The sequence below is a fragment of the Aulonocara sp. 'chitande type north' Nkhata Bay genome, linkage group LG5 (genome assembly GCF_057382095.1).
Source record: "Aulonocara sp. 'chitande type north' Nkhata Bay isolate Kocher_YH1m ecotype deep benthic linkage group LG5, A_spYH_male_GT1.1, whole genome shotgun sequence".
Classification (NCBI taxonomy): Eukaryota; Metazoa; Chordata; class Actinopteri; order Cichliformes; family Cichlidae; genus Aulonocara; species Aulonocara sp. 'chitande type north' Nkhata Bay.
The window spans coordinates 23,273,939-23,297,005 of record NC_141348.1 but is presented as its reverse complement, the minus strand read 5'-3'; the positions used below and the strand labels follow the sequence as shown (position 1 = coordinate 23,297,005).

The following is a 23,067-nucleotide window of genomic DNA, read 5'->3' as shown; positions in this document are numbered from 1 at the left end:
CACTCCCCTGACTTAGTAGCAAACTCCCTCTGCTTCCTGCAATCGAGGCATAAACCCAGTTTCTATTCAAGTTCAAAGACTTACAGCAGACATTAGTCACATCTTAGGGCCAATGCTCAGGATTTTCCTTAACAATGTATAGACCTATACACAGTAATCACTCTTAGTCTTCACTTATAACACACTAGAAGTGGGCAGCAATGCATTTGAATCAGTCATTCGATTTGTCTCCCCTGTTGATTTGTACACAGAGAGCACGGTGGATACGATTAAGCATGTACTTTATCTGTATTTGCACATAATCCAGCAATGTGGCACTTCAAACAGGGTGTGAGTATTTGTGCTTTAAAATGTAAATTCTGTTTAAAACTATCAGAAAATATCAATTCTCTAAATCACTGCTTGTTTCTTTAATACCACTCCTTCTTGTCATTCACTCTCTAACAACCTGCATACATGTTACACCGTTAAAGCTTTATATTAATAATCGCTTTATACGTCATTTTGTGAATACTGACCCAGTTAAGAACATGCAGTCTGGTACACAGGTTCCTCCCCTGCTGTATTTCTTACAGCTAACACACTGGTCTGGGCCCGGACCCCAGCAGCCATCAGAGGAGCACAGCGGGTGACACACATGCTTCTCTTTAACTAAGGACGCAACCAAAACAGAAACGATGTTATGAGCAGAGCCATTGTTCACAATCACGTCTTGCAAGTTTTAAATGGTCCGCCCCCACTCACCACATTCATCCTTCTTTTGGTTGTCGGTGACGTCTAAGAGCTTTGAACGTTTCTGTGGACGGGAGCCTAAAAGCCGTGTCCAGTTGACAGTATCATGATAGCAGAGATTCTTGTTTCCTTTAATGTACACGGCACCATCATTTATGTTTTGCAGCGAGCGCAACCCCAGCGAGGTCAGAGAATTGATCTTAACCACCATGAGTGCATAGCTCCTGTAGAACAGCAGGAAGTAAATAAAGGTCAGAAAGTGGATGAAAATGTTCCAATTTTGTTTAAAATACCACAAAATCAAAGTGAATATTGAAAGCCATATTTCTTTTAGGTTTAGCAGTTTTCAAGAACATGATGTCAGACATTATTTTTTAAGGTTTACAAACACAATTAATGCACTTTAGCTGTATTTGCACAAAATCCAGCAGTGTGGCACTTTGTGTTTCTTGTTGTTCTTACTGATCACATTTAATGATGTAATATAATCTTTCACAGTGTGTTTTCTTTGAGAAGTTTGTCACCATCTATTCATTTTGATACCTTTTAGACACAATATGAATTCAGTGATTCGGTGTCTGAATGTCATGTTTTTCAAATTGCATAACCCGTGTACTTAAAAAGACAAACAGCCAACAAACATATTCATGTTTAATCTTCAGTATTTTCATGCATCATGTAGTATGTAGTATGGAAATACTACAACAAAACTGATACTGCGGTATCAATTTTGTAGAATCTACTTTGGTAAATTCTTTAGTTATATGTGAACTCATTAAAGCTGAGAAGGCGGTTTGTTTTTAATGCTTTAGTGCTTTTGGTTTCAGACGGGATTTAAACCCAGGTAAAAGTACTCTGATGTACCCCATCTTGCTTTCCTCTCATTTACTGAAGCTTGAGACCAGCCTGAAAAGAGCTTTTTCTTTGTCAAGTTGATGTCAAAAACATGCTGCCTCTCCCAGCTTTAAAAAGTTGTGCCCACGGCCAGCTTAACCAAACAATCCCAGTGCTGAATTACCCCTGAAAAAATCATACTGAAAAATACCAACACCACGGATTCGGACAGAACATTTGTAGGCTCTAAGAGGAGATAGAGAGATGTGAGCATGTGAAATCTTTACTGTACCTTTTACTAACCACTCCTCTAAACAGGATAACAAGATAGGATAAAAATTAGAAATAACAAAGAAAATAAAAACAAAATTACTTTTATATTCCAGCAAATACTCTGTCTGCATAACAATGCAGAAAAGACAAAAACAAAACAACTGTTTCTCACTTGTAAAGTTTTCTTCCCTGAATTGTTTGGAGGTTGGAGAAGACTGACAGGTCAGACATGCTTGCAGGCCACGACTGGATGTTGAGGAAGTCTGAAAACAGAGAGATTGTTTTTCAGAAGCCTCAACCAGACTGCAAATGGCATTAAATAACATAAAAAGATAAAAGCCGTCTAAGTGACAGTCTAAAAAAAAAGCACAACCCCACAACATACACACACCTGTAATCTCCTCCACCGTGTTGAAGATTTTCAGTTTTTCTGGATCAAGGGGTGGTACCTTGTTGTAGTCATCACTGAGCCAAAATGAAATAAGTAAGTAAAAGGAAAAGCATGTTGCAAAAACGTCAAAAAAGTGCAGGTTGATCTAGAGAATATTTTTTTAAATCTTTGCTGCGTTTTATGAAAGAAAGTTTTTTTTACCCTTCTATTCCCGTCACCAGGAAGTTAAGACTTCCCTGGATCTTAGTGCAGTTTATGAAACTTTCTATGTTGCGAGCATCGACCGTTTCGCTGTTTGAATCAGTCCAGCTTGTGCCATGGCAAACTGGGAAAAAAAAAAGATGAGAAGGAAACAGTTAATAACAGCAAAGCTGTAAGGTATCTGTAGAGAGAGCTTGAGTTCGATCTGCATGAAATACCTTTAGGGCAGAGGCCTTTGCAGGGCTCACATGTTTTCACACCATTTTTCTCCACTTCCATTTTATTAGATGGGCAGTTGCTCACACATGAACTGCCATCCACCACAAAGATTTCTATTAAAAAAACAGAAAACGCATGAGAATAAATGCATAAATGATCGTCAGTGACTGCGTTAAGCCTTCAGTAAACACTGTGAAGAAAGCTGAACAGCGCAGTCATAACAATGATTAAAAATATGTAAAAACAGCAATCTTACAGGAAGAAACTATGTATAAATTCTGAGTTTATGTGAATATTGTCATGTGTGGGACTCACTGGGGCATTGGGTCACACAAATAGAGCCGTACTGGTACTTGGCATTGGGGTTGGGCTCCATTCTATATGTAAGCCTGTTGTAGATCACAGTTTGTGGGCACTGAGGCACGCAGGAGCCCGAGTTGTTGAAGTTCCTGCAGGCCTGCAAAATGCAATTTATAACAGAGGAACATTTTATTTTTACATCTGCGTTTTCTGTACTGCAACATGTGAAAATATCTTCTCATTAAAGCCTGTGGAAGACTTGGACTCACAAAGCAGTCTGTATCCTTGGGCCCAGTGCAACCTCCAGCACACTCAACGTGGCAGCACTCGCTCGGGTTTCTACCAAAGCAGCGGCCACTACACTGAGGGGCGCACACGGTTTTTGTCACTGTAAGAGAGTCGACGCTTGTAAAAACCTGGCGTGAAACTAAAACTGTACTGTAGATGCATATTAAACTTTTAACTTTGAAGTTACGTATATTATTAACAATGTGCAATGTAAATGAACAACTCTGGCAGCAGCCATGATTCATGTGTGAGACATCTCACAAGGTAACCAGTGCGTGGAAAATCAAGACATTAAAGATAAAGGTGCTTGATATGACTCACAGATCTGGCATGTGTCATTTCCTGGACCCCAGCATGGCACGTCTCCACAGGCTTTGTGACAAGGCTCTGAGATAAAAAAAAAAAACTCTCATTAGTTTCCGCATTTTAATACAAAACCAGAACAAAAGTCTTAAATTAAAGGAAAAGTTCAGATTTTGTTTTTTGTTTTAAATCCAAAGTTCAGCAGAAGAAAAAAATGAAACCTCAACAAGTTACAAGATGCAACTTGCAGCGCTGAAAAATGAAGCCTGCAGTTCCTCTAATGGCCAGTTGAGGGTGAATCCAAGTGCGAGTATACTCCAATAAGACATTCATATTAAAATGTTTCGCCAGCGTAAACATAACATGTTTACAGACTTAAACAAAAAATGGTTTCTGTCTTTAGAACTAATTTGACCTTCTGTGCTTATTTTTTTTAATGACTCACATGTTTAAATTGTTTTAAGGCTTTGAAGTTTGAGACCAGGGGCTGCTAGACCACCACGTGTCTGCTAGGTGTCACCTCAGATGGTCCACTTTACCATGTTTGTCGTGTTTGCACCTTTTAAGGAGGTTTTTGGGTGTTTTCTGTGTGGTTAATTGCATCATTTTGTGGAGTGAAATTCTACTATTTTATTTGTATGTTAGTACAATTAGCAGGTATTTGTGTCTGTGTAATGCAATGCATCAGTCTATGGATGCACATTAACATTAAGCTTGCTAGTATTAGCTTAAGATTCCAACCTGTCGGCTAAAACGGATTCACTTCTGGCTCCTAAAAACAAGACGCAGACTGTCTAATGCTTTCACAAACCAGCGGATGAAGTCGTGGTGACTACATCCATCTATTATATGCACTCCAAAGAGTGGATCTTTTTAAGTTACCTATGTTTTTTGCTCCAATTTTCCTCGACAGTGATTTCTCCTCCTTTCACTGAGATTTGGCCGAGAGGCAGTAACACAGAAAGGGAAGTAAGCACTGAAAAGACTGGAAAAACAGCTACCTCTTTCAGTTTAAAGTTCCATGTTTACCTTTGCTGAATTTCTGTTGAACTGTTTTATAGTGAAACGGAAATCTGAACCGATCCTTAAACATACCTGGTGCTCATATTTATGTGTGTAGTTACAACCCAGTGCACTCACTTTCAGGCCCATTGTCCTCTATCACAATTTGGGCTGTTCCATCCTTCACTATGTCCAGCCAGTTCACCTGCGGGGCGTAGCTCAGATACTTATTCCGGATGATCTTCACTCCTCCCCTGAGGATCTCTGTAGAAGGTACACATAGGTGTAAATGGGGCAGTACAATTAGGAAAGCAAGCCCGAACAGGCCTGTGACTCATCCTAACAAACTCTGCCATTCTCTGTTTACTACACAGCAAACGTATCATGTGCTGGAGCTCATGTTACACTGGCAGTTGAGCGGTTGAGCACATGGTACATTCCAGGGACTTCATATCACTCCTACACACACAAGCACACACACGGGCACAAACACACACACTGCTGCGTTTCAACAACCGGTATTCTAAAGGTGTGGCTGAACTGTGTAGGTGTGGGAGCTCCAACAGTAAGAGTGCCACATCCAACTTGACCTCTTATCTGCTCCAATCCAGCCTCCCACATGTTAAACACACTCTATACATCAAATGAGTGACTCTCTGTGTACCTGTGAGGTGAGTCAGGCCCAGTTCTTGAAGGCCATGCTCCCCATCCCTCTGATAGTTGACCATGACAGCCAAGGCATACTGGTCCTCATACAGTGTGCTGCCTCTGATGATGCGCAGGTGGTGCAGTGGGAGGCGGCTGAACTCATTGATAGCAAAAAGGATGTACCCTGTCACCTCCTTGATAGACTGCAAGGCAAAAGAAAAGAACAAGGAAGAGAAAAATGCAGTTTGTCAATTCTTCTGCTCAATCAAATTGTTATCAGGGTCACAAATCAGCAGGGGCGTGTTTGCTTACTGAGTTAGTCACTGACTTCAGTGGCATGACTAGCACAAAAGGAGTGGGGGCATAAATGAGCTCATTCTGGATTTGAGACAAAATCCATTACAGAGAGCGATCAAACAGAACAAGTGTTGACCCTCTGTGTTCTCCTGGGCGAATGAAAATGGTTGATTCACATACTTACTCATCTTGTCAGTGACACAATTTGCAGTGAAAGCGGTAGTCAAACTCTCTCTTGGTTTGTTGTTTGTAATGTTTGCAACCTCACCTCCAGAAAGCTGAAGTCTCTGGTGTGGTCCATCATGGTGATCTCGAGGTTGCCCATCACAATGTCGCAGTTATTGTACCTCGTCTTCATCAAGTTGTACTGGATCTCTGAATTCCCAGTCGTGCTCAGAAAGTTCTTGGTGCCGTCACAAACGGTCACTGTGAAAAGCAAAGGTTCTTAGATTTTAAAAAAAAGTTTTTTCAGAAAAACATGTGTCCTCATTTCAAATAACCAGAAGAGTTGGGAATGACAGTAAACGCTGTAATGATTCATTAATCATCTGATTTTTAAAAGGCTATCCACGTCAGTATACAGCGAGCCATTTCCCACAACCTCCAGCACACTGCGTTACCTAGTTTATCATGTTCAGTTTTAACAGTTTAATTAATGAGCTAAAAATAAACACTTTCCATTCACGTTAGCACAGCAGAGAGATGTTCTGTCAATTAAAGAAACATATTTAGAAATGTGGCTGTTTGTGTGGCTGTGGAGATCACTCGGGGTGGCTTTGGGCTGTCTCCTCACTGTGTTGGTGTGTTTGACTCTAGCCTATAGGTTTACATAGCTAACTGGTGTGTGTATGTGTCAATGAGTTTCAGGTGAAATTGTTCGATACCTTACTTTTTTTGGGTAATGACCTCAACACTGGTTACAGTCTTAAAATAAGCCCAAAAAACTGACTTATGAAACCGTAGTGCCGGCGCTGCGTGCCACTACCTTCAGATAGACCAAACTGGCTCCTATCAGAAAAGAAAGTGGAAGTCTTTAGTTTGACAAACAGACGCCACACAGCTACTTGGTGGGAACTTTTTTTTATATCTATATCTATGCATCTGTCCACATTTTTTCTGACTTGATTTTAAAGAAGTTTCAGACCTGTTTTTAAACTATAAACAAACCCGCAGAGGCCATCCATCCATGTTTAATTTATAAAACACGTCAAATGTATGCTTACTTTTAACAGGATAAACTTTAATTAGTTAACACAAAGCAGTGGTTGTTGGATCTTCTAATAAGACTCATGAGAAATTATATATGATTGAAATTATACTCTTTGTATTTTTCAACATTTCGGGTTAATTTCATGCCTTACAATATATATAAATATAAACAAATGTGTCTGTGTTTAAGAAAAACAAAACAAAACCCCAATAAGCATTCTAAGTGATCCCAAACTCAGGAGCAGTACTCTACATTTCATTCACCGTGTGAATATATTATTGTCCTGAGTACATTATTTACTCAGTTGAGATAAAGTGGGTAAAACTGCTAAACATCACTGGTGATTGAGCAATTATATCACAACACAAATAATCCCACAGAGGTTCTAATGAATCATTAATGAGTCAACAGCATAATTCCTTACAAAGTGTGCTTTATGCCACTTACTACACACCACTGTGTTTGGTGTGCTCAATATGAATAAATGTACTGTAACAGTTTGAAACGAGCTAAGGATTGTGCAGAGCATGCCCTTCTTTCCAATAAAAATACAAAGCCTTGTTTATGGTCTGTGGGACTTTAGCCATTCAGCATCACTCGAAGGCTGCTTTGCTATTCAAATGTTAGACGGGAGAGAAGCTGCTGAGAGAAAATGGAAGAACGGGAACACGGACGGTGAACAGAGTGTGGCTACTGATGTGAAACTCATAGAAAAGCAATACTTTGCACAGAAATATGCTTATGTATGATATGTCAGCTTTATGCACATCCAACTTACAGTTAGATCATACAATTATCTTTTAAACAACAGAGTGCTTCCAGTAACTTGGTTTGCTTTCCTACAACCTGATCCAACACCTTTGGGATGACCTGTAAGCCCAGCTTTAATAACTAACAGCACTCCCTATTACCTTCACTACATCTTGTGTGGTTGAAAGATGAGAAATTGCGCTACAACAATGATGTAAAATCTCATTAAAAAAAACTTTAAAAGGAATGCCCACATGCTCATGGTCTCAATGTATCAATCACATGCATTTCCTGCCAGTTAAGCCATTTTAGATCAAGAGAGAGGATTTTTGCCTCTTGGATTAAGTGATACTTAATAAAGTCAGACACCTGTTATTTTTAGGATGAAAAAAAAGCAGCCTTTGTGATCCCGGGGCAAGCTTGAAAGTCTTTGTAGGATACATTTACTTACAGTTTATGCCAAATTAACTATCAGCAGTTCGTGCTTGCAGCGTACTGGATATATGGACGACTATCCCAGGATTACTTTGTACTGAAACAAATTTACAGTAAAAGCAGAACAACAGGATCAACAAGGGCATAAAAAGACTAATGATTATTAACCTCACAGCAAAGGAACGCTGCGCAGGTCAAAGTGTGTGTGTGCGTGTGTACTTGTGTGATACAATGTTGCAAAAAGCATGTCATAAAGTCCCGATAAGGATTACTTTACTGTGTTTTTGAGAACACCATCTTCAAAAAAAACCCTAGCTCTGTACTAAAAATATGAAACGACTCAAATCAGAAAAATACGCTGCATGATGTTTAGCCATCATGTGTGCGTTTGCTTTTAACAGTTATTTTTAGATATCCTGCTCAGAAGCTCCTGTCACCAGTGCAATATAACAGAAACGACGAGTATTTGTTTATCCCGCTTTCCAGAAAATGATGTCTTACTCATAACACCTGCAAACTGTCCAGGACAGTTCACCGCCGTTCTAGGATGACAGCAGAAGCAGCATCTCGTGCTCAGCTTAAACACATAATGGTGAAGTGACATGAAACTCTGCAGATATTAGACATAAAGATGTGATTGCTCATCGTGCAGTCACACTTAGCTTGTGCAAACAGTTGTAAAATGTTCTCTTGGGCTCATGAGGAGCTTTGTTAAGTCTTGGAGAATAGCCCTGATTATGTGATCAGGGTTTACTCGGCTTGGACTGACAAAACACTTTAACAGGAAGCCTATGTTTCAAATTGGGGGTGAGAGTGAAGTTCACAAAAATAAAATCTGTGAAGGTTTACATCACCATTATCTGCTGTCATCCCAGTAATGTGGAGGTTAACTGGCCTTGACAATTTAGCAGTCACACAGCAGATTTGAAAGTGTGGGAAAGTTGGAAGTTTTCACACATTAGTCTAGGATTAAAGTTGTAGTTCTGTGGTTATCATGTGAAGATAATGCCAAACAAAAGTCTATAAGTCTATATTTTGCAACAAGTGAAAAAAAACTGTTCTACTTTTATTTCCTCTTGAGGCCTTTCCTTTTCATATTTTGCTTTGCTTTACTTTTGCTAATTAAAATCCAAATAATTGAAAGCTCACGCACAGCTCACAGGTCAAATTCTTTGTCTGCCCTACCCTGTGAGGTGCACAGTGCTATCAGTGGTTGACAATGTCTGAATTGCCTGTTGGGAAATACTTGCCAACACCTCTACACATAGTCCACAACCTTCTACCCAGTAACTTATATAGAGCATGCATAAGCACAGCCCTCTAGAAAGGGAAAAACCGGTGTGTACGCATGCAGGACTGTATGTGACAAAGTGTGTCTGTCATACAGGAGGTGCACAAAGTTGCAGCTGTGGGAGCTGAAAATCTCAACAAGCTGAGTGGGTTTTTCCTCTGTCAAAGGAGGACTTTCAGTGTTGGCAGATGGATGATGGAGAGAGAAAAAAAAGAATGGAGTGGAGGGTTTAGAGTCAATGCACACACATTGACACACACGAACACAATGGCCCCATTTTGAAAGAGTGCAAAACAAGTGTCGTACTGTATCAAGATGTGCACCCAAACCTCTCTCTGTCCAAAGCCGACACTTTTTGTTTGTCACCCCAACTCTTTACAAACACTGAGGTATGTCAGCCTTCCTACTTAAATCCATCACTAACGAGCATGCACGAATTGTGAACTCACTTCAGCGTGTTGTCATTGTCCTGACAGGTAACCTAACACACGATGAAAACGCAGCACGGATCGGGTTTAGCTGTTATTTTCATTTGTCTGTTACCAAGGATTCATTATTTGAAAAGAAAAGAGACAGCGAAAGAAAAGAATAGAGGGAGGAGGAGATAAACAAGCCTAATAAAAGCAGCTGAGACGATGAGGTAAACAGAAACTTGGCACAGGACATACAGAGATTGCTGCATAACTCAGAAGTGAGCGTGCACACGCGTGCGCACGCGAACGCAAACACAGGCTCCTGAGCAACTCGCGAGGTATTGACTAGGCACAGATTGTGTGTAAATGAATTGGAAGACTCTTTACGTGCTCCACAAAGCATTGCTGAACACACCAAGACAGAGGGTTGCTTAACATCGCACTCTGGCAACAGGAGCAACAGCATATTTGCTTTTCGACACATCAGCTATTTGGTCAGGTCACACCTGCATGAGTGCAATTTTTAAAAGGTTCTAGTTTTTCTTTTTAAAAGACTTTTTCCCCCTCCTAATATTAAAGGAAACCCCCTCTCTGATACACCTGAGAGACTGTTTTGCAAAGGTTGTGATATTCAGAGTATAAAATTCCTTGTTTTTCTTCTTGGGAAAACAACTTGGCTGCAGCAGTACAGTTCACTTAGAGTGTGCTTTATGTAACGCTGTCTTTTAGGCTTTGTGCTCAAAAGAGTGTGTGAACAGCATTTCATTTGCTTTATTGTAGAAAGCGACTTTGATGTTTCATATAAAAAAGACACAAAGAAAGCAGCCAACAAACCACAGGCCAGTGTTATGATTAGTTTCTCTATTATTTAATATATTAATGACGGCATGTGTTTAATAACCAGGTCAAAAGGAATGAAGCTGTGCATTAGTGGTCCTCTTCAAGAGGTTTAGAGTCATTTCCCGCACTTTCATGAGTTGTTTTTTTTTGGGGAAGTGGTGATGACTACACAGTAAGTCACGGAACAGCACCTGCCCAGCATTGTTTTTTTCAGACACTAAGAAAAGAGACACACCTGGAAATTCACCTGTAAAAGCTGGCAAAAGCAATAACACAAAGTCAAAGTTCACAGCGTTCCTTCAGGACTCAAATCAAAACTCAAACATATCAGAATGCTTAGTGGTGACAGAGTGCATTTGTAACAGATCTAAAGAGACCACTGCAGACCATTCAGATCATCTGATTAGGATCTCCTGACTGTACCATGCTCTTACTTTACAATCAGAGGTGATCATGTATTGAGGTTGTAGCTCCCAAACTCTGGAACAGCCTTCTACTAAAAAAAACTAATTTTTATAAGCCATTTTTCCCTTAATGTTTCCCCCAATATTCTGGGGCCATAGTTTTCATTGTGGCTGTCAAACATAAGGTCCGGGGATCAGAATCGACCTAGCGAAGACTGAAATCTGGCCCACTGGACAGCTTTAGAAAATGTAAGAGAGTGCACAGATTTTGATCTTTTAATTGTGTTTTCACAAGTTTTATGGCTTTTCCTATCAATTAAGACTGCCTACCTCCATGCCCGTCTATGCTACACCAAAGTTCCTGTTTTTGAACTATTAGTGAGTCCACTAGATTTACAAAACTTACTATATTTTATAAATGCAGGTCAGTCTGTGCATTTAACTTTTTCTTTACACATTAATCACGTCGTTTCACTGATCGGGTGCACTTCAGAGCAAAGTGGGCCGTATGTGACCCGCGACGTAAACTGAGTCTGACATCGCTGGTTTAGGTCTTTTTGTGTGGGTGGAAGTTTATATGTTGTGTGTCCCTGTGGTTGAATATGTGGTTGAATATGTTGAAACGTGTACATCTTTAATGTGCAGCTTCTATAATTTCAAACTCTGAAGCACTTTGAAACTTTGTGTTTAGAAAAGTGCCACACAAATAAAGTTCTTTTTATTATCACTCAAGTACGGCAAACAACTAAAAGTTTCATGTATGTGAGCACTTTAAGTCTATGCTACCTTTACTTCCCATACACCTATATGACGTTTAATGCTTATGTGTTACTCTGAGAGCTGATCAATTGATTAATTATGTGGTAATAAAAGTGTAATTATTCTTGAAGAGAACATCTGTTGAAATTTTAGAATATAAATGATCAAACTATTAAACAGATGAGGGGAATAAAAACCCTGACAGATGATTCGCTAATGAAAATAATGACTAGTTGCCCTATATGAACCCACACATTAAGATGTGATCAGTTTCAGTGTGATGTCCCTTATAGATTAGGCTAAACTATGCCAAGAGCAAGCAGTAAACCAGCACTCGTGTTTTTTCTACTTCACACCACAAACTGTTGCCATCCATGTAAAGTTTGGGCACTTTTATTTTGCGATATTTTACTTAATAGCCACTGCAACTGCGGAACTATTAAAGAAATGCACATTTGGCTGTCAGTAAGGCACAGAAGCTGGGCCACTCTGTCACAAACATGATAAAGCATATCGAGCCGTGGGAGAGGTGCAGGTGACTCACAGCAAACAAGTATGCAGAACAGGTTCTGCATATGAGGTCTGTGAGGACAGGTGATTACCTCTAACTAAGGTGGAAGTGAGAGGGGGTATTCATCGTTCCTCTCCCAGGCTAATGATAAAAATAAACGTGTGTGCGGGTGTTTATACCCACCTCCTTGAGTCTGAGCGCAGCAGAGCTGGAGTACACACGGCAGCAGGACGTAGAGCACCTGCTGCACCTTCTTCACAAGGACCTTCATTCTTATTCAAATCTCCAGGCTGGCGTCGAATCAAATAAACATCACCATCGTATTTATAGAGAAGAAATGTGTCCTTGAATCTTCCCAAATCCCCTCGTTGCTTCCGAGTCTGACCATTTAGACCACTACTCGGCTGTCGTTTTCTTAATCCTCTGCTTCAACTTGTTCTAGTCTTCACGAACAGGAGTACATCCAGTTAGAAAAACAAAACCAAACAAAACCTGTTTGTGTTTTCGCTACATTTGTCACAACCTTACTAGTCGACCGCTCGGGTTTGTGTGGAGAAGAGTCACTACATCGCGGTGATTGGAGCGCACCGCGGAGCCAATCAGTAGCGGGAGCGGCTGTTTTCCTCTAGCACTGATTTTTGTGGGCGGGAGCAAAACACGCAACACACAATAGCATAAAAGAAAGCCAGTAGAAACATCGAAAACAACTTGAAAAATGCGTTCACACATTTGCTCCTATGTCCAGTTGGAAACTGTATTAAAAACGCGTGTTGCCTTCAGAAAACAGTTTCCCTCTCTGTACGTGAGGCCGATTGATCCACAGTTCTGTTGTCTACAGTTCAGTAATAATAATAATATTGGTGTGAATTAAAAATGACAATAAAATAGCAACAAATGTGTGCCACAATAGTGGTTCTGGGCCATTTTCTTCCTGCTGTTTGTCAACATGTGATGAATATTTCATGAAGACAACGTTTTTTGTTGATAGTGTGTGCGTGTATCTGTTATCATAATTTGTAAAGTGATTAAATGTAGCTAGACTTTGAGTGGGTAAATTCCCCAACATTATTCAGGCAAACAAGTTTGTGTTGTTGTTTTTATCATTCGTTAAATCACGTAAAATTCAGCCCTTCCGTCTTGTTTTCCTGCGCGTGTAAATAGCTTTATTATTACAGTCAGCGCATGCAAGTCACTCCCTCCCATTATATTCCTTTGCTACAGAAAACAACAAATGCTTAGATTGACGTCTTCAGTTTGTTCTCTGCTTCTTTGCATGTTCCACATATGATCTGATGGCATGTTTCTTCCATCTGTTTTCTTGATAACAGGACTTTGACCTCCTCAAAGTCTGAAAATGTACGATTGCTTTTTTAAAATTTTTTATTGCTGCATCATATCATTGCTCCTGCGTGATTTTACAGTTGTACTTGGGACTCCTTGCAAAGTTTGTTAAATGCTTGTATAACAAAGGCAGTTCTTGAATAGTTTCAGTACAGGGGAGTAAGTCAAACTGCACGTTTAAACCAAACTAATGTGAGGTATTGTAACAAAAAACAAAAACATATCTGTTGTCATCTTGTTTATCTTCACACAAACACCGTGTACCAGTTACAGTGGATGAGCGAGCTGAACAGCTCTGTGGAAACTGGCTCTTCCTGAACCTCCAGTTCATGTCACGCACACACTGCCATACAAAATAACTTCAGTGGAAAACAAAGACTGACACACTGATTGCATAAATCTGATTGATGCAAGTTTGTTTTTTCTTCACATGTATAACCTCTCTCTCTCTCTCCCCCCCCCCCCCCCCCCCTGCCTAAAGGTAAGAAGGAAACTCAAAAACAAATGGTTAATGTTTTACCAATGACAGGAATCATTATCAAAAGCATTTCTTTCCTTTTTCTCTTCACAGAAGCTGCCTGCTTAGGAACAGAAGTTCAGAGAAACATTAAAAGACTTTAACATCTTTAATGGAACCTGATGCTCAAATTAACACTCTACTCTCAGGCTGTTTTACCAAAGAAAAATCTCACAGAAAGCTACTGAAGTGTAACTGAAGTATGTTGGTGCTTCAGGGCAAAGCTGAGAGTAGTGAAAGTAAATGGACTCGTTTTGCACCTGATGCAAACCTTGAAAAAGTGCATTAAACTGTTTTGTACACACCACTAAAATGTTCAGCTCCTAAATATGCACTTTTTCCATATGTCAATATTTGTCTTTATCTTCCTTTTGCTAAACTGGCAAATTCAATGAAACCTAGTCTGTTAAACATTTAAATCTCTTTACTCCCTCATGTGTCATGTGAAAAAGAAATGCTTCCCCGGACTCTTCTGTAGGAAATAAGAGCGATCAGACACTCTTGATTATTGGCCACTCTGATCACATCATGTAAAAGCAGGAGGTTTGGCAGCAAATTCAACCCAAGGTCAGACTGTGCAATGTTCAGACAAGTCAAGTTGAGTCAATTTACTTATAAGCACATTTAAAACCAACATAGGTTGACCAGAGTGCTGTAAACTTATAAGGAAAAAACTAGAGCAGGAAAATACAGAAAAATAGAAGAAATACAACAAAAAGAAAAGTGTCAAAACGCAGTCACATTTAAATGGTCTCCTCCTGTGCTTTACTCTGCTTCCTTGATCAGCTGACCTTAAAGACCTATTCAGGAATATGCATAGTTAAAAGTTCAGAAAGGTAAGTGGGTGCAAGGAACCCAAGAGCCACGTCTCAAACTCTACAAGACTCAGCTAGCATGTTAGATATTAAAATTCATGAAACTACAGTTAGACACGGGCTGAGAGGTTGTTTGGAAAGGTTGCTAGGATAAACATGGCAGCAGGGCTCGGGTTAGCATCAAGTTGCATCTAAATAAACCACAAGACCTCTCAAACATCCCTTTGGAGTGAAGATGTTTGGGCATAATACACAGTGCTCTGTTTGGCAAAAACCACAGGATCAGTACAAGCGCCTCATACCAAGAGTCAAGCACAGTGGTGGAGGGGTGATGATTTGGGCTTGTTTTGCAGCCACAGGACTTGGACACTTTGCAGTCATTGAGTCCACCATGAACTCCCATGTGTACCAAAGTATTTTAGAGGCCAGTGAGACTGTCTAACATGTAAATCACACAATAGGACAATGATTGCAAGGACAGCAATAAATCTACAACAGAATGCCTGAAAATAAGGGAGCGGTGCATAAATGAATCCCTGCAAAAATCAATAGACTGAAAATTTAAATTAAAAAAAAGAAGAAGGCTGAAATTGCTCTATGACAAAACGAGACCCTGATTACAGAAAACAGTTACTTCAGCTTATGGCTGCTGAAGGTGGCTCTACAAACAGTGGACTCATTAGGTGCACTTTGTTTTTGTACTTCCTTTTTCACATGACAGTATATTTCCCCTTTCACTGCAGATTTAGGAATTATTTCATATGTTTTGTGAACAGATATCATTGTGGAACAGTGTCCTCTCCTGGTTGGAGCCTGTCACAGCAAGACATTTGTCACGTAGACATAGAGGCAGGTGTAACAGTGAAGTGGAGGAGTTGAAATACCTGTGGTCAACAATCCAAGATAATGGACAGTGCCCAAGACAGGTGAGTGCAGAATGAGAAGAGAGTGCAGGCAGGGTGGAGTAGGGTGGAGACGACTGTCAGGGGTGATTTGTGACAGAAGAATAGCAGCAAGAGAGGAAGTAGTTTACAAGGTGGTAGTGAGACCTGCTGCCATGTACGGTTTACAGACGGTGATACTGAGAAAAGGACTGAAAGCTGAGTTGGAGATGATAAGATTTTTACTAGGAGTGACCATAATGGACAGGATTGGAACATCAGAGGGACAGGTCAGGTTGAGCAGCTTGGAAACAAAGTCAGAGACGGGGATTGTGAATGTACTGGACAAAGCATGTTGACTATGAAGCTGCCAGAGAAGAAAATCAGAATCAGAATCAGAATACGTTATTGATACCTACGGGAAATTATTTTGGTTACAGTGCTCCAGTATAAACAGTAACAAAGACAGACAATACACTAAGTAAGAAATAGACACAATATATACATGCATATATATATACATATAAGTCACTTATTGATAAATAGCTGAATAAGAAAAAGAGCACGTGCAAAAAGGGTGTAGCTATTGCACTATACAGTGTGTTAAGTGGATGATTTGTACAGGCAGATGGCCACAGGCAGACGTGATTTCCTGTGTCATTCAGTGGTGCTTTTTGGTAATCTCAGTCTCTCACTGAATGTGCTCATGTAGCTGATCAGTATGTCATGGAGTGGGTGGGAGGTATTATCTAACATTGTCTTTATTTTGGACAACATCCATCTCTCCGACACCACCTTAAGGGAGTCCAGCTCCATCCCCACAATATTACTGGCCTTACGGATCAGTTTATTGAGTCTGTTGGCATCTGCGACCCTCAGCCTGCTCCCCCATCATGCAACACACAACAGACTCGTAGAAAATCTTTAGCATTGTCCGGCAGATGTTCAAAAGATAGAGGCGACTCTGGCCCTTCCTGTAAAGTTCTGTGGTGTTTTTAGCCCAGCCCAGTTTATTGTCAGTGTATACTCAGAGGTATTTATAGTCCTCCACAATGTCAGCATTGACCCCCTGGATTGAAACAGGGGTCAAGTGTTTCCTGGTCTTCCTAAAGTCCACGATCAGTTCCTTGGTCTTTGCCACGTTGAGCTGAAGATGATTCTGCTCACAACACGTGACAAAGGAGTCGACCACAGCCCGGTACTCTGTCTCATCATCCCTGCTGATGCATCCAACCACTGTAGAGTCATCAGAAAACTTCTGAAGATGGCAGGTCTCTGTGCTGTGGCTGAAGTCTCTGGTGTAGAGGGTGAAGAGGAAGGGGGAGAGGATGACAACAAAACAAAGACAGCAAAGATTCATGGATGTGGAGAAGAGCTGGTGTGACAAAGGAAAATGCCAGGGTGAAATGGAGGCAGATGAGCTGCTGTGAAATCAGCCAAAAGAAGAAGAAGCTGTACGTATGAAGCCTATTAGTTCCCGCTCCCAGCTGATTCAGAAAATGGGTTTATTCGTAATACAGCAGGATTTTGGTTTCTTACATCACATACAGATGTCTCCATGCATTCAGCATTGAAACATGGTCTTCAGCATTTTTTTTTAAATCTACTTGTGTAACTATAACGATACAGAATGAATCATCAGAATCTTTTATTTCTCTGCACTGATTGTTTCACAGACACAGTCTACATCAAAGTTCATTTAAACCCCAAAGAGAACTGAAGAAATCTACCACCAAATATGAATCAAGTATACGGGCAAAAATCAAAAGAACACATTATACGACGAAATCTTTGCCTTACCATAGTGAGCTGTGGTGCGAAACCTGCCGTTAGAGGGCAATAAGGAATAAATCATTCTTTACTGGTAAGTATGAAACCAAACTCTGTGAGAGGAAATCAATCGGAATATAAGGCCACAAAAACCAAAGGATCTAACTCATGGTTACAACAGATGCTGGATATGTGCTGATAAGTTGGTAGGGCGGATGCACAGCGTGTTGCACTGTGACTGGTATATGAGTGGCAGCAGTACCCATGTGTGGCACAAAGGAATCGTTTCATTGACAGGAGTCTGCGGATTCTGCTTGTATCAGTGGCGACGCCGCAATCCCGTCTGCTGTTCGGAAAGTTGGTGGTTTGTGAATTTCTGCAAACTACAAAATCAACATACAGTTTAAAGTTCAGTTCAGTTTAAAGAAGCAAATTGTGTGTGTCTAACTACATCATTCCACTTGTACTTACCTCTGGGTACAGTTGTTGTGGCAAGGTTTACAGTTGCCCTCCTTGTCTGGATATTTAAAGATGGTTCCCTCCTGCCCCATAACACCCTCAGGACACATGGAGACACAGTGTGGGCCATCCTTCAGGCTGGCACAAGCTAGACATTTATTTGCTCCCTGCAGACAAAAAAAAAGGGTGAATAAAATCGGAAAGGTTTTTGCAAGAGTTGAAGGCGAGTGGCATTATGGTGGACAGCCATTTTTTGTAAGGCCGCTAGGTGGCAGCAGAAGCCCTATTCCAGTTCTTTTTTTTTTCCCTTCTAGAAGTTTTATGTCAAACATACCGGGCCTGTGTACGTCTCCTTCTCCTCCTGGACCTTACACTCAGGGTGACAGGGCAGACACTCCCTTGACTTAGTAGCAAACTCCCTCTGCTAGTTTCTATTCAAGTTCAAAGACTTACAGCAGACATTAGTCACATCTTAGGGCCAGTGCTCAGGATTTTCCTTAACAATGTATAGACCTATACACAGTAATCACTCTTGATCTCCACTTATAACCAATGTTCCCTCTAATTTTTCATGTGTCTGAGCGAACACGCAAACTCCCTGAGCGATCCTTTGGACCACTGTGAGCAACAGCAGACGTGAGCACTGTGGTCATGCCAGCATCGAATCCATCCAACCATTACATGGTTTATTAAAATAATCAAATTACAGCATTTACATTTATGTTAGACTACTTTTAATTAACTGCTTTAGCCCACTTACAATGAAAATTTAAAAAAAAAATCTTGTTCATGACCAAAAATTAAGATGAACTTTTGCGAGATCTCGCAAAACAAACTCGCAAAAGTTTATCTTAATTTTTTTTTCTCCCATGTCCCTTGCGGGGCTCCGTAGTGTAGTATGTTAACACTATTGGAAGTAAAAATAACTTGAACTCCAATTTTGAAAACACAACTTTCTTTTTTCTTTTTTTTATAAAGCTCTGACTTGTATTATGAGTATGAGTCTGTGGTCTGGGAGAGAGTCCTGTAACTCTGTCTGCAAAATACAGTATATTGTTATGATGATTTCTGATATGAGGTTCAATTCTACGGTGGTGATCGCAGGGTGTGCACAGGTCAAGTGCCACTATGACCCTCCAGAAAATAACGAGGACAGGGGATGATCGTTCAGCTCTTTAATGGCAGATTTAGCGTGGGCGTGGGTATATGTGTGTGTGTGTGGTTCTACAAACAGAATGGAAAAACAGAACACAAATTACAATCAAATTATAGACAACAATAATCACCATATAACATATTACAGCCACATACTTGTCTTATAGGCCCTACTACTAAGCTGGCGGCTTTTACTTATAGTCTGAACCATATTTGGCAACAAAGAAAATAAACATCTTTCCATCACTTAACTCTTGCGCCCCACTCACTTATGATGCCAACTAAAGAAGGCAAATACACATATCAAATCACCAACTCAAACCAAACTCAGTTTGGCCTAGGTGAACTTAGCTTAGCTAAGCCCGCTTAGCTTAGCGATAACTTAGCTTATAGAAAATGTACAAACAGAGGATGTCAGTATCTCAGCTGGTTTCCCACGACGAGAGACAAATCTTCTTAATGCCATTAGAAATGAGTCGGTGTTGATGCTAGACAGCACCTCAATATGAATGGCACGAGTCGTCAAGCATTTGAAGAGCAGGCCCCAGCGTTTTTCATTTCTCCGACTGTCATGTTCGGAGGCAATAAGACGCAGGGTTCTCAAGCACGAACCGCTTTTTATTGAATTGTAGCAGCAGAGTACGTGGCTACATCAATTTCTGGAAAACACATATACACACCGGTCTCCTAGCGACCTCTAGTGGCTGCCCTCATGGTAGCCTTACTAGGACAACATAAACCGATTTCACAACACCGACCAACCTTCACCTGCAGTGGCCCAAAGCAGCCGATGCCTGTTGAGAAGAAGGCTGGCTGATGTAATCGTAGGCGTGCAAGGGGAAGGTCAGCCATCTTTGGCTCCATTTTTAGCACTCAGGGCAGGAGCGCTGTTCACTTCTTATGACTTCATGGCCGCGAAGAATCCAGTATTTCCTTCTCAAATCTGCAAACAATCTCTCTGCTCCTGGGTGTTTCAAATCACTGTCAGCCTGTCGGATGAGTAGTCTGGTGACTGGATGTTTAGGGTCCAATACAACTGAGGAGCTCTCAGCAGAATAAGCTCAGCCTCCTTGTAGTTCTCTGATGTGAGATTGTCACCAGCTGCCCCGTGAAGGCACCTGGCTGTTTCTTCCAAAAGCTCGCTAAAACTGGTAAACTGCTGTGCATCAGGCAGGGAGATAGAGTCAGTAGACACAGCTAAGCAAGTTATTGGTTTACTCTGCTCCTCAGCAAAGTCTGTACATGGTGTGGCTGGGTGCTCTGGCCACTGGTCTCGATGTAGATGCAGAAACAGGGGCCCACATGCCCAACGGGACTGGACTGTGAGGTCTTGTAGCCTTTTACCCCTAGTTAGATCATCTGCCAGATTGTCACATGTTGTCACATAACGCCAAGACTGTCTGTCTGTCAGTTCCTGGATCTCAGCTATCCGAGTTCCAACGAACACCTTGAAATGACAGGACTCTGACTGGATCCATGTTAGGACAGTGGTGGAGTCTGTCCATAACACCACTCTGCATAGTGGTAGGGTGAGTTCTTTGGTCAGCAGGCTAGCGAGTTGAGCTCCAGTCAAGGCTGCACATAGTTCCAAAAGTGGCATGGAGATCTGCCGTTTAGGAGCCACCCTAGAGCAGGCAGTCAGGAAAGCAACTTCCACCTTTCCAGCAGCATCTTCCGTCCGTAGGTAGGCAACACTTCCATATGCCTGTGGAGATGCATCGCAGAAGATGTGCAACTCACGTCTACTGTAGGATTTGTCCAGCTCTGGGCTCACATAACAACGTTGTAGACTGATGTTGTCCAGATGTTGCAGCTCACCTTCCCATTCGTTCCATGCAGAGCAGGTCACTTGGTAACAGGGGGTCATCCCACTCACGCTTTTTGTCCCACAACTGCTGGACTAGTACTCGCCCTCGTTGTGAAGGGGACGAGAAACCCTAGTGGGTCATACTGACTCGCCAGAACCCGGTAGAGGTTTCTCATGGTAGGAGGATTCCTCTCCAACTGCATTGTAGTGCAGAGTGTCAGAGCAGCACATCCAGCGCAGACCTAGAGCAGATTCTTGAGGGTCCATATCAGTTTGATTCAGCCACTGTACGCTGCTCTCCGATCTTATTTCCTTTGGTAGATGGCTGATGAGATCTGGGGTGCTGCTGGCCCACTGTCTTAGCTCAAATCCTCCCTCCTATAATAGTGACCGTAGTTTGTCCACAACCTTTGTTGCCACATCTGGAGAAGAGAAGCTCTGTAACCAGTTGTCAACATAAAAATTCTTCTCAATGGAGTCACGCACGTCATCTCCCTGGTCACTGTGGTCATGGACGTGTCGCTGGAGTGCATAAATTGCACAGCATGGTGAGCATGTTGTCCCAAAGGGGAGCACCTGCCATTCTACACCTTGGGATGGGTGTCTCTTTGCAGATCGCGCCAGATGAAACGTAGTAGTGGCCGGTCATCGGGCAGTAGCCTCACCTGGTGGAACATCCCCTTGATGTCACTGCTAACTGCGATGGAGCATTCTCTGAAGCGTAGCAGCACACCAAGAAGAGAGGCCCCCAGGTTCGGGCCTGGTAAAAGCAGCTCGTTGAGGTTCTGATCCCTATAGGTCAGGGGTCGGCAACCCGCAGCTCCGGAGCCGCATGCGGCTCTTTAGTCTTTATTTTGCGGCTCCGGGTGGTTTGGGAAATTAAATTAGAAGTATTTAGCTGAAGTGGGTTTTTTTATGTTTAGTTCTTTTTTTAACTTGTAGTTCTAAATTGGAAGATTGTTGTGATTTTGAAATATAAAAATAAAATTATATCTTGTTTTTTTCATCGCTCAAAATAAGCGTCACACTCGCGGAAGCCGGTGTACCCGCTGAAACGGCATGCATTTATCGAGACTTTCGACCCCAGGTAGGCCAAATATGGATCTTCGGATCCATATTATGTCGGCAGCTGTTCTCCACCGTGAACTATGTTAAAAACAAACACCGCTCACGCCTCACAGATGACAGCTTACAGTCCTGCGTGAAGATGAAAGTGACTTCGTACAGCCCCAATTTGCAGACGCTGCGCACAGAGGTTTGGGACCAGAAGTCCCATTGTAAACATACCACGGCAGACCCGACAATGTTTGCATGAACACTCTTTTCAGCATCTCTTTATTGACCACTTTTCACACACGGTTGCTGTACGCATACAGCCAGCTGTAGCTTTGCAGCTCACAGCCTGACAACACAACAGCAGAGAGAGCACAGACTTTAAGGTGGCGAGACATGATTGCGGGTGCCGCTGAGGTGCGTCCGACTCCCATACAGCGGCACTGCAGACCACGCCCCGCCACACACATTAACCAGGTAAAATACATATTTAGGCAGAATTTTGCAAATATCTATTTGTTTTAGCAGCATTGTGCTTTTTTTTCCAATTATTTTTTAAAAGTCAGATCAAGGCTCCAAAAGCCCAAAGGCGATATAAGGGTGGCGGCTCACAACAGTTTTTGTTTGCTACATGGATCATTTTAGTTCAGCTGGGTGTCTTTCCTTTTGTTATATTTCTTTATGAGTTCAAAATGTGTTAATTACATGAATAAAATGTAATTTTCTCTGTAGCACTTCATGGATTTCATAAGCAACACACCTTAGTTGATCTGTGGATTCTTTTAAAAAGCAGTTAAAAACTTTTCTGTTCAAACAAGCCTTTTGTTGATCTACGTATTTTATATTCTTTACATTATTTACATTTGATCTTTTACATTGTGTATAATGTCTATTGATTGTATTGTTTATTTTAATATTTGTGTACAGCGCTTTGTAACTGCCTGTCTGTGAAAAGCGCTTGATAAATAAACTTTACTTACTTACTTTAGTTGTTCACACAAAGCATAAAGGTAAAAAAACAAAATAATATATACAGTGTTATCTTCATTTTAGATTTCAAAAAGTATTTGCGGCTCCCAGTGTTTTCTTTTGCGTGGAAACCAGGTCCAAGTGGCTCTTTGGGTGTTAAAGGTTGCAGACCCCTGCTATAGGTGAATGAGCAATTAAA

At 41.3% G+C, this 23,067-nt stretch overlaps 2 protein-coding genes across 3 annotated transcripts in view; both read right to left on the bottom strand.

Moving 5' to 3' along the window:
- The window catches only part of LOC147330581 (receptor tyrosine-protein kinase erbB-3-like), an 18,598-nt gene extending 5,933 nt beyond the window's left edge, over positions 1–12,665 (bottom strand). The window contains exons 1-15 of one of the 2 annotated variants that reach the window (XM_086292276.1): positions 12,285–12,665; positions 5,757–5,914; positions 5,208–5,394; positions 4,682–4,807; positions 3,560–3,625; positions 3,220–3,338; positions 2,966–3,107; positions 2,650–2,763; positions 2,432–2,555; positions 2,231–2,304; positions 2,012–2,102; positions 1,859–1,876; positions 745–956; positions 519–651; positions 1–36 (exon numbers count right to left, since the gene is read on the bottom strand). The exon at positions 1–36 is cut by the window's left edge and continues 58 nt beyond it. In XM_086292276.1, coding sequence (XP_086148402.1) covers positions 1–36; positions 519–651; positions 745–956; positions 1,859–1,876; positions 2,012–2,102; positions 2,231–2,304; positions 2,432–2,555; positions 2,650–2,763; positions 2,966–3,107; positions 3,220–3,338; positions 3,560–3,625; positions 4,682–4,807; positions 5,208–5,394; positions 5,757–5,914; positions 12,285–12,372 — 1,688 coding nt within the window. In that variant the 5' untranslated portion in view covers positions 12,373–12,665. The remainder of the gene's footprint in view (positions 37–518; positions 652–744; positions 957–1,858; positions 1,877–2,011; positions 2,103–2,230; positions 2,305–2,431; positions 2,556–2,649; positions 2,764–2,965; positions 3,108–3,219; positions 3,339–3,559; positions 3,626–4,681; positions 4,808–5,207; positions 5,395–5,756; positions 5,915–12,284) is intronic. The other variant, XM_086292277.1, reaches the window with a different exon arrangement.
- Positions 12,666–14,552: 1,887 nt separating this feature from the next.
- The window catches only part of LOC147330580 (receptor tyrosine-protein kinase erbB-3-like), a 32,167-nt gene continuing 23,652 nt past the window's right edge, over positions 14,553–23,067 (bottom strand). Inside the window, exons 15-16 of the mRNA XM_086292275.1 lie at positions 17,897–18,051; positions 14,553–17,808 (exon numbers count right to left, since the gene is read on the bottom strand). The gene's annotated coding sequence lies outside the window, so the exon portion shown is untranslated. The remainder of the gene's footprint in view (positions 17,809–17,896; positions 18,052–23,067) is intronic.